This window comes from Anolis carolinensis, chromosome 2 (genome assembly GCF_035594765.1).
Source record: "Anolis carolinensis isolate JA03-04 chromosome 2, rAnoCar3.1.pri, whole genome shotgun sequence".
Classification (NCBI taxonomy): Eukaryota; Metazoa; Chordata; class Lepidosauria; order Squamata; family Dactyloidae; genus Anolis; species Anolis carolinensis.
Genome location: NC_085842.1, coordinates 33,423,787 through 33,438,446, shown reverse-complemented (window position 1 = coordinate 33,438,446; position 14,660 = coordinate 33,423,787). Strand labels below are relative to the sequence as shown.

Genomic DNA, 14,660 nt, shown 5'->3' with positions numbered 1-14,660 from the left:
CTTTGATTTCCATTTTTTCTGCCGAAGTGAAGTATCTTGCATTTGTCCCTGTTGAACTTCATTTTGTTAGTTTTGGCCCATCTCTCTAGTCTGTCAAGATCGTTTTGAATTCTGCTCCTGTCTTCTGGAGTGTTAGCTATCCCTCCCAGTTTTGTGTCGTCTGCAAACTTGATGATCGTGCCTTCTAACCCTTCGTCTAAGTCGTTAATAAAGATGTTGAACAGAACCGGGCCCAGGACGGAGCCCTGCGGCACTCCACTTGTCACTTCTTTCCATGATGAAGACGACGCATTGGTGAGCACCCTTTGGGTTCGTTCGCTTAGCCAATTACAGATCCACCTAACCGTAGTTTTGTCTAGCCCACATTTTACTAGTTTGTTTGCCAGAAGGTCGTGGGGGACTTTGTCGAAGGCCTTACTGAAATCCAGGTACGCTACATCCACAGCATTCCCTGTATCGACCCAACTCGTAACTCTATCGAAAAAAGAGATCAGATTAGTCTGGCATGACTTGTTTTTGGTAAATCCGTGTTGACTATTAGCAATGACCGCATTTGTTTCTAAGTGTTCGCAGACCACTTCCTTAATGATCTTTTCCAGAATTTTGCCTGGTATTGATGTGAGGCTGACCGGACGGTAATTGTTTGGGTCGTTCTTTTTTCCCTTCTTGAAGATAGGGACCACATTCGCCCTCCTCCAATCTGCTGGGACTTCTCCCGTTCTCCAAGAACTCTCGAAGATAATTGCCAGTGGTTCTGAAATAACTTCCGCTAGTTCCTTCAGTACTCTTGGGTGTAGCTGATCTGGCCCTGGGGACTTGAATTCGTTTAGAGAGGCCAGGTGTTCCTGGACAACGTGTCTCCCTATTTGGGGTTGGATTTCCCCCAATCCTTCGTCCATTCCGTGTTGCTGAGGTTGAAGATGGCTTTCTTTTTCTGAGAAGACCGAGGCAAAGAAGGTATTGAGCAGTTCTGCCTTTTCCCTGTCCCCTGTCGCCATCACCCCATCTTCTCCTTGCAATGGCCCTATCGCCTCCTTTTTCTTCCTTTTTCTACCAACGTAAGCAAAAAAGCCTTTTTTGTTGTTTTTTATGTCCCTGGCAAGCCTGAGCTCATTTTGCGCTTTAGCCTTGCGAACCTTTTCCCTACAGGTGTTGACTATACGTTTGAATTCTTCTTTGGTGATTTCTCCCCTTTTCCACTTCTTGTGCATGTCACTTTTGAGCTTTAGCTCAGTTCTAAGTTCTTTGGACATCCATTCTGGCTTCTTTGCACTTGTCTTATTTTTCTTCTTTGTTGGCACTGTTTGCATTTGCGCCGTGAGTATTTCACTTTTGAAAAACTCCCATCCATCCTTAACTCCCTTGTTTTTTAATATCGGCGTCCATGGAATGCCGCTCAGTAATTCCTTCATTTTTTGGAAGTCAGCTCTCTTAAAGTCCAGAAAGCGTGTTTGACTTGTCTTAGTTTCAGCATTCCTTTGTATTGCAAACTGCAGGAGCACATGGTCACTTGCCCCTAAGGATCCAACCACTTCAACTGTATTGATCAGGTCTTCCACATTTGTTAAGATTAGATTAGAACACATACAGTAGAGTCTCACTTATCCAAGCCTCGCTTATCCAAGCCTCTGGATAATCCAAGCCATTTTTGTAGTCAATGTTTTCAATATATCATGATATTTTGGTGCTAAATTCATAAATACAGTAATTACAACATAACATTACTGCGTATTGAACTATTTTTTCTGTCAAATTTGTTGTATAACATGAAGTTTTGGTGCTTAATTTGTAAAATCATAACCTAATTTGATGTTTAATAGGCTTTTCCTTAATTTGATGTTTAATAGGCTTTTCCTTAATCCCTCCTTATTATTCAAGATATTCGCTTATCCAAGCTTCTGCCAGCCCGTTTAGCTTGGATAAGTGAGACTCTACTGTATATGGCAAACATTCAATGCCGTTATACAGTATAGTATGGTATTTTAGTCCATTTCAGAACAGCACAAAAAGAAAAGTTTACAGAATCTTCTGAAAATTCTCAAGGCCTTCTCTCCAGAATGCTATGCAGAAAAAGAAGTCACAATACTTTGGAAAGATTTGATGTTCTTTAATCCCACAGATTAAGGAAGTTACTTTTAGGCTACAGCTCCCAGAATCCTTTTGTTAGCATGACAAATACATCCCAGTCTACAGGTGGCTCATGGAAACCTTGTCTGGGCTTGGCTCTCCAGAGTTTCAGGGAAGAACCTCTGAATAGTATGTAAAGATGTTAGAGACTGAAAAGGTGACTTTCTACATGCAGTACAGGTGCTCTGCCACTGTATTGAATTCTTATTCCTAAGCATCACTTCTCTGACCTTATACTGTTTCCATATGCAGAGCATCTTAAGCTCAATTTAGAAAAAAAGACAACCTACATATTTAAAAGGGTTTGCTAAGGCCTGGCTGCTTTCTGATGATTTTACATCTTCTGCCCCTATATTTTATGTTTTATATTGCTAAGGGGTTATTACACTTTAATGACAGATGTTAAAATGCTTTAAGCATTGTAAGGTGCTTTGAATATATATTAATTTTTAAAAAGCCAATTACAACTTGATACAAGAAGCCTCCACAATTCTGCATCCCAGTAACGTGAGACAGTGCTCCTACATAACTACTAAATATCAGCTGCAGGTGTAACATGGGGAGAGCTATACCATTCATGTCTCATGTGTGCAGCATGGAAACATTCACTTGTTTTTATTACAGAGCCTAGAATCTTTTGAACTAGCCTAGCCAACAACAAAAGGAGAAACTAAACGACGATCCCAACTGCTCATCTTACCTGATACTCGCTCCAGTCTATGTTTAATGGCCGCGTGAGAGAGACTGGGATGCTTAATGGAGCATCTACATAATCCTGAAAACAAATACTCAAAATCAGTCCTAACTTGTTGGCAAAAATGGAAAGCTTCAAACATATTTGACATTATTAGACTGTATTTTGCTCCTGCATCTAAAACTTCATACAAACTTAAACAAGAAAAAGGGATTATGGGGTTGGAAGAAAGAAGGAAGGAATCTAGCAACATATTTGAGATTGATTTCTTTTAACATTTCAATCCACTTCTTTGAAGTCAATCCAATTATTATAGTTTAACTGTTTGCATATTTGTCAATGCAAGTTGCTTCCAAGATTCTTTACAGCCCTTTTTTCTGTCCTTGTCACGACATGCCAGTTACTGTCCTAAGCCAAAGAACACACACACAATCCTGACATTGAATTATCTTATGTAATATAGACACTAAGAGAGATGACAATTTTGCTGAACCTCTGGAGATCTTTATCAATCCATGGCAAATAATGTTCTCACTTTGACCTACACATGTATTATTTCACACATTAATGTTACATTTCCCTTAGTTTATACACAACACGCAATAAGCAAGTACAGAATTGTAAGCCAAGCACAGATATTTTGCAACTGAGAATCCTTTTGGCTTGGAGGCAGTAGCTTTAAAATGGAACATGGCTTCTCATAAGAATACCAGCTTGTGCAGTATTGTCCTACCTGAAGTCTCCAAATAAAATGTAAAAATGTTTTCAGAGAATATAGGTGTACAGCCACCACTACAGAAACTGAACTCTCCCCAGGAGCCAAAATTACTAAACTGAGACTATTGTACTATGGACATACCATAAAAAGACATGAGTCACTAGAAAAGACAATAATGCTTGGCAAAGTAGAAGGCAGCAGGAAAAGGGGAAGGTGACATTTCAGGTGGATGGACTCAATCAAAGGGGCCACAACTCTGAATCCACAAGACTTGAGCAGGACTGTAGATAACAAGGTGACGTGGAAGTCTCCCATTCATAGGGTTGCCACAGGCCAAACCTGACTTGATGGCAGTTAATAGCAACAAAAATTATGGGAGCTGTTCATCTGGAAGAAGCTTTTAAAATGTTGCTCCTAATTTGTGGATTCTGCCCTTTTGCTTATAGAGCAGGCATGGGCAAACTTCGGCCCTCCAGCTGTTTTGGACTTCAACTCCCACAGTTCCTAACAGGCGGTAGGCTGTTAGAAATTGTGGGAATTAAATTCCAAAATACCTAGAGGGCTGAAGTTTGCCCATGCCTGTTACAGAGGAAGACAGTGTGGCGCACAATGTTGCCATGTCTGCTGCCTTGAGCAGAATCTGCACTTCACCTGGGCTGTGTGAAGTATATTATCCTTGTGTTCTTCTGGGTGGAAACCAGGGGATGAGGAAAGCCTATTTTCTGTAGGTGTTCAAAAGGAATTCTTACAGAGGGCTGCTGAAAAGGAGTGAACCAAAGTTGAGGAGCACTTCAAGTTCTTGCCCCGTTGTAGTGGCACATGTGAGCCTGGGGACAGGCACTGATGGTGCGACAATATGAGCCAGTCATTGAAACAGGCCACGTTTACTTGTAACAAAGGGAGCATGCTTCAGGCTTTGATCTAGGCTATCTGAAGGCCTATAAGGACAGGTTGCTCACCTGTAACCATGTTTCTTCGAGTGTACTCTGTGAATTCACACTAATGGAGAAGCTGCGCCTGCGCAGGTTCCGACGGAAACTCTTCCAAGCTGAAGTTCAAATTTTGGCGGTAACCACGCCCCCCTTCCCAAGGGGCATATAAGGCAGCCCCAGGCGCCCGCTCTCCAGTTCCTACGCCGCCAAGGCAACGAGAAAGGGAGAGGTTTGCCAGAGGGGAAGGAAGGGCGGGTTTGTGTGAATTCACAGAGTACACTCGAAGAAACATGGTTACAGGTGAGCAACCTGTCCTTTTTCTTCGTGTACTCTGTGAATGCACACTAATGGAGACTAACACGCTAAGGTCCCGGATGGTGGGACAAGGCAAACTCGACAATCAGTGAATGTCCAAACACATGTTTATTAGGACATAGAAAAAACAACCGTCCCAAGGGACCAGTGCAATAAATTGTCCGAAAGGACCAGTGCAATGCAACATGAGCATCATAGAAGAAGAACATAACATGGAAGGAATTTTTCAATAAACATGATAGAGAAAAATACACAATTGCGTAGTGCATATAAACGCTCTCCCAGGGGGAGAGGGACAAACACATCTTGGTCTTTGGCATATCCGCCAGGGCCAACGAGGCGGTACAAAGCAACAGAGCAACTGCTCAATACAATCATGGGAAAAAACACATATCCCTAGAGGCAGGTATGGGGAAAAAACCCCGTCCAACTTGAAGGAGAGGTATAGAGAGTCACCTGTGGGTGAATATGAAGAGAAAAACGTCTGAGAGTCAGGAGAGGCAAGATGAGAGTACTGATCTTGCAAAGGCCGAGTCTTTAAGGGCTTTACTGTCCAGCCTGTAGTGAGAGACAAACGTGAGAGGGTTTGACCAGATAGCCGCTTTACATATGGAGTCAAGCGGAATACCCCTAAGGAAGGCGGTCGACGCCGAGAGGCCCCTAGTCGACCTCGGGCGGATGGAAGGAGGGGGAGGTCGCTTGGCTAGTTCATAGGCCAACTCAATGGCCTGAGCGATCCAGTGGGACAGTCTTTGGGAAGAAATAGGATTACCCAACTTGTCCTGGGCATAGGCGACAAAGAGTCTTTGTGACTTACGAATGTCCTTAGTACGATCCCTGTAGAAAAGAAGTGCTCTCCGAACGTCGAGAAGGTGCAGTTTTTGCTCGAGAGGAGAGGAGGGGTTAGAGAAGAAAGCTGGTAAGACAATGTCCTGGTTGAGGTGGAAGGCTGACACCACCTTAGGAAGAAAGGTAATGTCCGGGCGAAGAACAGCGCGGTCATGGTGGAAACGAAGATAAGGCTCGTCGACTCTGAGGGCAGCGAGCTCGGATGGCCGTCGTGCCGACGTGATCGCCACCAGAAAGGCCAACTTCCAGGAGAGCAGGCGTAGATCGGTCGAGGCAAGCGGTTCGAAGGGAGCAGAAGACAGCTGAGAAAGTACAAGTTCGAGGCTCCAGCCCGGCGTAGGTGGTAGCGACGGCGGGCAGATGTTATTGTAGCCCCGGAGAAAGGTTTTGATCAGGTGGTGAGAAAAAAGAGATGGCTGGCCGTGGCGCTGAAAGGACCAGGAAAGAGCTGCGAGATAAGCTTTTATAGAGGCAAGAGAAAGTTTCTTCTCGACGAGAGTCATGAGGAAGTCGAGGACCACCGATACCGAGGTCGGGAAGGTGTCGACGTTACGGGATCGAAGGAAGGCATGAAAGCGAGAGAGTTTGTAGGAATAAGCCTTGGTAGTAGACGGCTTATGGGCTGCCCGCAGGACGTCTCGCAGATTCTGCGGAAGAGAGGCTAGGTAAGAATCTTCCATGCAGTGAGATGAAGGGAAGAAAGGTCCGGGTGAAGAATTTTGCCGTCCTCCCGTGAGAGAAGGTGCGGCGAGAGAGGCAGAGGGTGAAACGAACCTCTGGAGAGGCGAAGAAGGGCTGGATACCACGGTTGGCGGGGCCAGGCCGGAGCTATGAGAATCGCCGTGACCGAGATCGAGAGAAGTTTTTCGAGAACTTTCGGTATGAGGGGAATCGGTGGAAAAAGATAAAGCATCTCCGCCGACCAGTCCAGAAGAAAGGCATCCCCTAGGCAGCCGGGGAAAGAGTTCGGGGGGAGCCTCGCTCCGTAGCGGGGTAGTTGGGCGTTGTGGGGAGACGCGAAGAGATCCAGAGTAGGGCGCCCCCAGAGGCGGAACAGACCGTCGAGGACCTCGGGATCGAGCTTCCATTCGTGAGAGGAAGAAGTCATCCTGCTGAGGGCATCCGCTAAGCCGTTTTGGGCGCCCGGTAGGTGGATTGCAGAGATCTGTACGCCGTGGGCTATGCACCAAATCCAGAGACGAGAGGAGAGGAGCATTAGTTTCCTCGAACCCGTACCACCCTGTTTGTTGATGTAGAATACTGCTACTAGATTGTCCGATTGAATGAGGATGGACTTGTGGCGGATGAGGGGGGAGAATGCTTTTAGGGCCTTGAGAATGGCAAGAAGTTCGAGGAAGTTTATGTGGTTGGCCCTCTCTGACGGGGACCAAAGATTTTGAACCGTTAGACCGTTCATGTGGGCTCCCCAAGCGTAGGTGGAGGAGTCTGTGGTTATGGTTAGCGATGGCGGGGCTGGATGGAAAGGAAGGCCCTTGCACACGTTTTGGTGAGACATCCACCATGAGAGAGACTGTCGGACGGACGACGGTACCGACAGGTATCTGGAGTTGTGGTGGTGGAACGGTTTGAAAGTGTCTATAAACCACCTTTGCAGGGTCCGAAGGCGCAGCCTGGCAAACGGGGTCGTGAGAACCGTGGAGGCCATGTGGCCTAGAAGGACCTGAATGACACGGGCTCTGACCCTCCGGGCAGATCGACAAAGGGCGATATGGTGGCGGAGAGCCAGGAATCTGTCGAACGGAAGTGACACAGTCTCTGCGACGGAGTCGAAGAGGGCCCCGATGAACCGGATTCGGGTTGACGGGGAGAGATTTGACTTCTCGGAATTGAGTTGGAGGCCGAGAGATTTTAGAAGACGCAGCGTGAAAGAGACGTGATTTTGGAGAAGAACCGGGTCGGGTCCGACGAGAAGCCAGTCGTCCAGATAAGGAAAGACCGTGATGCCATGTAGCCTGAGGTGAGCCGCTACGGCGGCGACAACCTTGGTGAAGACCCTCGGGGCCGTGACGAGACCGAAGGGCAAAACGGTAAACTGGTAGGTTTGGTCGAGAACTTTGAAGCATAGGAACCGTCTGTGCGCCTCTCGTATCGCCACGTGGAAGTAGGCGTCTCGTAAGTCTATGGAGGCAAAGTAGTCTCCCCGCTGCAGCATCGGGAGGATAGAGGCAATAGAGACCATCCTGAATTTGGAGGGGCGAATGAATATATTGAGTGCCCTTAAGTCCAGAATCGGGCGTAGCCCGCCTCCTCTTTTCGGGACTGTAAAGTATCTGGAGAAGAAACTTAGAGGGTCCAGTTCGGGAGGGGAGGGACGGATAGCGCCTTTGGCCAGTAGCGCTTCGACTTCGGCCAGTATCTCTGGGGAAGGGTTTGAGTGGAGAACGTGACCCGTAGGAGGGAGGTCCATGAACTCTAAGGCGTAGCCGTCTTGGACAATGCGGAGAACCCACGCATCTGAAGTAATAGAGTCCCATTGATTGTAGAAAGGGGCTAGTCGGTCTGCAAAGATACCGAAGGGACGAGGCAGCGTGGGCTCTACAACGGTAGCGGGCGAAGAGCTTTGGCAGGAGTTGGCGTCAGGTACGCCGATTAGGCTGCGGAGGAGCAGGGGTGGATCGACCGCGTTGCTTTTGCGGATGAGGTCCCCGGCGAGGTTGGTGATGGGCTTGATTGTTCGAGCCCGAAGGCCGCCTGAAAGAATGGTGTCTGAAAGATTGCGGCGGGAAACGGCGGGAACGGTGCGGGAACCAGCGAGTGCGCTGAGGTTGAGGTTGGTCGCCACATTTAGACGCAAGAATTTTAAAGTCATGATTAGACTTGAGTTTGTCATCGGTACCGGCGTGAAACAGTCCGAGCGCGTCAAAGGGAAGGTCCTCAATGACCTGTCTGGAAGATGAGGAGAGACCCGAAGACCTCAGCCAGGCGTGGCGGCGAATGGAAATCGCGTGGGCAATCATTTTACCCGCAGTATCACCTGTATGCTTCGCCATTTGTATTTGGTGGTGAGCGAGCGAGTCTGCCTCCTGTTGGAGGGTAGTGAGGACGGAGCGGTCTTCGTCCGACATCTTAGCGAAGAAGGGCTGCGCCTTCTCCCAGATAATTTGTTGGTAGGCACCCATGCAGGCTCCATAATTCGCCATGCGGCAAAGCAAAAGGGCTCCGGAATAAAGTTTTCGACCCACGGCGTCGAAGCGCTTCCCTACTCTGTCGGCCGGAGTATTCGACTGACGACCTGAGGATTGAGAGGCCTTAACGACCAGGGAGTTAGGGTCGGGATGGTGTTTGAGCCACTCCAGGGTATCATCGTCGGTACGGTACCAAGTCTCGATCCTCTTCGAGGTCGGAGGAATGGAGGAAGGGTTTTTCCAGGAGGCCTGGATAACGTCCAACAGATAAGGCAGAAAGGGGAGTAGCGTGGCCGGCGGAGCTTGGGCCTGCACCCTTTTGAAGACTGGGTCAGACACTGCTTTGGAGGTTTGCTTGATCTCCAAACCCAGGGCGTCGGCCATCCTGACCATTTGCTCAGCGAAAGCACGAACATTGTCAGTAGGAGAAGGCGGGTCCGCCTCATACGCGTCGTGGGGAGGAGAGAGGTCGAGACCGAGAGAGACCACCGAGGCCGAGAGGACAGAGTCTGGACGGTCGACATCAACATCTTCCTCCTCAGCCCCTTGGGGGGACTGAGGGGGAGAAGACAGCACAGTCTCGGGAGGAGGCAAGGCCTCGCGGGAAGAGAGGGCCGGAGGCCGAATGTCCTTAGAGGCTGAGGCCTGGGCTGCCCGAGCCAGGCGAGCCGTTTGTCTGCCACGCTCCGGTGTCGAGGTGGGAGGGAAGAGCTGTTGGCGCGACGAGCGAGGCGGCGCAAGGGGCTCCGGCACCGGCACCCTAACCACCGTTTGGGTAGAGTGGTGGGGTGAGTCCTGCAGCTCCCCATCAGACAGGGGGTGCAATGGAGACTGAGAAACATCTCTAGGCCTCTGGGCTGGTACAATAGGAGAAGACCTTCTCGAGGAAGTTGTCGAGGAAGATGGCGGGTCTTTCTTTGAGGAAGCCGAGGAGGAGGAGCGCTGAGTTAGCCGTTTCTTCGCCGGCGGTTGCTTGGATGCAACCCTCAAGGACTTGCCAGGTGTGGGAGGAACCACAGCTGAGTCGGATTGCGCTCGACGAGACTCCTCGTGAGCCCTTTTAAAGGCTATTTTGATAGCAGAGGAGGACGGAGGGGAACCGATACGAGAGCGGATCGAGGTCACCGAAGCCAGAGAGCTCGACGTCGAGGAAGGTCCCACCTTTCCGGAGCGGGTCGACACGGTCGCCGTCGTCACAGTACACGGTGGTTTGACCGGTTTAGCGACCCTGGAGGTCTTGGACGCTCTGGACGAGACCGAGGAAGCCTTGGCTGCCGGAGGCTTAGTTGGTGGTGCCGACATAGCTCTCAAAGCTGAGGACGCCGACGTACCCGACGTCGACGGAGTCGGTTCTGGCGCGAGAGATTTTTCGTAGAGCGCCGCTCTAAGCCTAGCGGCTCTGTTCTTTCTGGCCTGAGCCGTGAGAGCTAGGCAAAAACGGCAGGTACTGACCACATGAGCCTCGCCAAGACAGAAGAGGCACTTGGCGTGGCCGTCCGAGTCAGGAATTTTAGCAGCACACTGCGTGCAACGCTTGAAACGAGTAGTAGACATGCGAAGAGTCCGAAGTGAACCTTGCGGCGGAAAAAAAGGAACTGGAGAGCGGGCGCCTGGGGCTGCCTTATATGCCCCTTGGGAAGGGGGGCGTGGTTACCGCCAAAATTTGAACTTCAGCTTGGAAGAGTTTCCGTCGGAACCTGCGCAGGCGCAGCTTCTCCATTAGTGTGCATTCACAGAGTACACGAAGAAAAAGCTTTTATATACTCCAATGAAAGCTTTCTCTCTCCTTCATCCCACTTCCATAACAAACATAACTGCTGGGAATGCATGAAAGAGATTTCCCTGTGGCCACTTGCAGACACTACAACTTTCTTGGTAGGGAAGCTAACCAGCTCCCTCCCTCCTTCCTGCCCTTCCATCAATAGGTAAAAACATGTTTATGGAAATGGGATGTTTATATGAAAAGGGTTTTAATACTGTAATGTACTGCTGTTATTTTTAATGGGTATGTTTTTCAACTGAATCTTCTCCCAAGGTCATATACTGGGGCTGAATCACAGAAGCTTCTGGACAGATAAAAGGGAGAACATCTTCATTGCAGTACTTTGCTTGATTAGGCAATTTGTTCTCACAAAGAAAGAATGATGGCTGACAATTTAATGATTGATACAAAAAGGGATTAGACAATTTAATGGAAGATATAAAGCTATCAGTGACTAAAAAAATACAATGCCCATAAAAGACCAAGACGATCAGAAGTAACATGCCTCTGAATATCATCTGCTGTGAAAAAAGGGCTATGGTTCTTACGCCCTGCCTGTGGACTGTCCATGTGCATCTGGCAAGCCACTATGGGAACTAAATGCTGGACTAGAAAAACAACTCCCTTAGTTCTTAAACACTAAGTAGTTTTAACATGGACCAAGTGTTAAACTCATCCTTTCAATACTTCAGGACAATTCAATTTTGAAGTGTCATTTTTACATAGCAAAAGAAACACTTGAGAGACAAAAGCAGGGAAGTGTCCTCAGGTCCCAAAACCAAAAAACAGCTAGAAGTTTTTAAAAAAATCCATAATCCTAAATATTAAATGAGGGGTGGGAATCAAGTAGAGCCAAATGGGGAGCTGAACTTGCTCAATGGCCACAGAAAGTTTATTTATTTATTTCATTTCTATACTGCTTTACTCACCCCTAGGGGGACTCAATGAAGACCACCAAGTTAATCATCTATTGCACAAGGATGCAGAGAAGGGAAATGGAATTGGAAAGCGGGTAATGCACAAATATCTATAACAACACAGAACAATAATGTATGTGTATATACACTCTTGTATAACTCACAGCTCCAGGAATAATATGGACTTGGTTGTCTCTTTATGTCTGTTATTTACTCCTTGAACATTATACCCTTTGTTGGATTATGACATGGAAATTGTAACTTTACTTTTGATATTCTGAAAGTAATTTCTTTATATGTAATATAGTTTGAAGTAACTTATTCTCAGGTAAAGTTGTAGAAACCAGTTTTGTGTTACATTCCTTGTGAGTTACACAAGAGTGTATATACACATACATTATTGTTCAAATGGAATTAGATAGCCTGACAAAACTCTGGCACTGTAAGCAGGATCACTAAATGTTGTTAACATTTTCTTCCAGTGTTGCACCTATTCATTTGTCTCACAGTTGAGCTCTGGCATGGAAAACAGTTGGCCGAACTGGGACAGTAGTTCCCAAACCCTGATCTTTCCGGTGTTTTGAGCATCACCTCCCAAAAAGTCCCAATCACCTTGGTCAACAATAAGAAATTTAAAGTCTGGAAGCAACTGGACCAGTTTTTGAAAAAGAACACGAAGAAACTGTCTTCTATTCAGCAGATCATTACTCAATCTATCTCATTAATGTCAATTCTTACTAAGCACAATAATTCTTTGGAATGTCAGACACGATTCATTTCTAGATCTACACATAGATCCTTGGTATTACACCTGGTGGTCTCCATTTGGATTCTAAATTGGATAACTGGATAACTAAAGGATTAACTTTTTAAAATATACAGGGTGGCACAAAGGATGTTCATAAAGAGATTTCGCTGGCAAGATACCTCACTAAATACCTGCTCCTAAGATTATTCAAAAGGGCCTTTTGGCTTCAGCAAAAAGCAACCGTTAATAAAGAATTATTCAAAATAAAACATATTTGCAGCAGTTGCGATTCATAGCCTGCCCCATACCTGTTTCCAATTAAAAACAAGCCCTTCTGCGGTGTAATCCCGCTCTTTGTACTCCTTGAAGAATTCACAGCCTGTGCAAAGAAGAAGAAAGGAAAGCAAGAAATGAGCAAATAAGCCTAAAGGTAGAGATTAACCAAAACTGAAAATTCACACAACCACCCATTTTAAGCAGAGACAGCTCATAGTTTTTCCATAGGAATTAGATAGACAGAAACACACACAGAGAGAATACGAAGGCATGTTACAGACAGAGCTGGGTTGTCATTAGGAGTTAAGTGTAGCAGCCATCCTGCTTTGCGGCAACAGCACCCTCTGGCAGCAAGGCATCAAAAGAGCTTGAAGAGCAAGCAAGCAATGATGAGCAGCTCTTGCCTGGCAACAGACAAGGCGCATCACCAAAAGCGCAAACCAGCTGAGTGCTTAAGGGCCTGTGTCCTCATGTCTACCCAAGAGTACATTCAAAGACCGGCACGCATCTCTGCAAGCCACCAGCACTTATCCCCAAGCTGGCACAGAAAAGGAAGAGGTTGTTTGGCAAAAGTATGGCATATCAGTGGAAGCCCACAAGTCTATATGCTGTTGACGTAAACAAGAAGCAGAAAAGAGAACAAGTGATCTCCTCTCATCTCACTGGCCTCACCCATGATTAAATCTGGCCTAGGCATTCACACCCTTTAGACATTCTGGAATTTAATTGTCTTTCCACTAAGGCTGACAGGACTTGCAATCCAGAATATTTAGAGGGCACCATTGTTTTAAAGCAACTGTTTCCACACTGTTGCATTCTACTGCAAATTCACATGGTTCCTATGTAACTATAAGAAAAGGTCTCTGAACAGGGAACCACAAGTTTTTTAGAGAGTGACAAACTAACAGTTCTTTTAAAATGGCCTCTCTGGATGGTGGAGGGAGAGACCGGTGCTCACTTTCACATAAACTAGAATGTGAAAAGCTGCACCATGGATCCCAAAGCTATAGAAATGCCCAACTAGGAAGCGCATGATTAGGTCATTTCAGCACATATGTTTATAACATGGTGCAATTTCAGTTTAAAGTGGATTCTCATCAGCACTGCTTCAACTGTTTCATATTAGGAAGAAGGCCTGTGCAAAAAAACTCAAAACCCCTACCTCTCCAACCATTTCACTATTTCAAAGTAATGTTCTGAAAGTGAACATTCATCCGTAGCTTGATGCAACTTTAATTAGAACATTCCCACTGTGGGTTCCCATCCATTAGAAGATGTTGAGCGCTTATATGCTCATTTCACCCCCATTTAACTCCTCTAAAGGAACATCCCATAATGTTTGAAGACTTTATGGACTTTCTAGGTCAACACCTGCTGGCCAAAGTTTTCTGCACAGCACTTGGCTCCTCTGGAAGTGCTTTGGAAATGCTAGGCAACATTTAGAAAGAGAAGAAAGTGGAAGAGGAGGAATTCTAGCATGGCAGGCAAGTAGCCAAGCCAAGCCCCAAGATGCATGAGGCTTATGCAGTCACATATTATCCCAGCATGCAACATCAATTTTTCCAGCATCAACTACTTATGATGCATTATTGGCTCTGCTCCCATGAAAGAAAATGGCACAAGTCTCAAGTCAAAGGGGAAAAAACCTACTGTCAGTTGTTACACATCCTCCAAATAAGTCTTATCTTTTACAAGAGCACTTTCAAATAGTGTGTTTATGTTTTGTTCTATTTTATCCCTCTTTTAAGACAACCTCCCAAATTAGTTCACACGAATTAAAACACTAAAAATGGACAGTTAGCAGACTTACAAACTTCAAAGGAGAAAACATAAGCAAAATGGATTGTTCAAACATAGTGGTGTCCTGTAAACAGGCACTGAAATACAATTCTAGCTATACTATTCCTCTTATACTGTCATTCATGTTTAATTCAATTTTAATGTTTATATTTTCTAGATTTAAATGTGTTGGATTGGTTTTACTGTGAGCCGTTTTAAGTCTTTTTTAGAGATAAAAGTGGGATTCTACTACTACTACTACTACTAATAATAATAATAATAATAATACAGTAGAGTCTCATTTATCCAACATAAACATTGACAAAATCACCATCTGCCAACTGCAAAAGGCCACCCTACTGGGATCTGCACACAAATGCGTTGGATAATCCAGAAC

General features: G+C 46.3%; 1 protein-coding gene across 6 annotated transcripts in view; it reads right to left on the bottom strand.

Annotated features, from left to right (window-relative positions):
- mtmr14 (myotubularin related protein 14) overlaps nt 1-14,660 on the bottom strand; it is a 96,747-nt gene that overhangs the window by 58,056 nt on the left and 24,031 nt on the right. For all 6 annotated transcript variants that reach the window (XM_008105550.3, XM_062973737.1, XM_008105549.3 and 3 more), the window contains 2 exons: nt 12,517-12,587; nt 2,828-2,902 (listed from right to left, as the gene is read on the bottom strand). In XM_008105550.3, the coding sequence (XP_008103757.2) occupies nt 2,828-2,902; nt 12,517-12,587 (146 nt within the window). The remainder of the gene's footprint in view (nt 1-2,827; nt 2,903-12,516; nt 12,588-14,660) is intronic.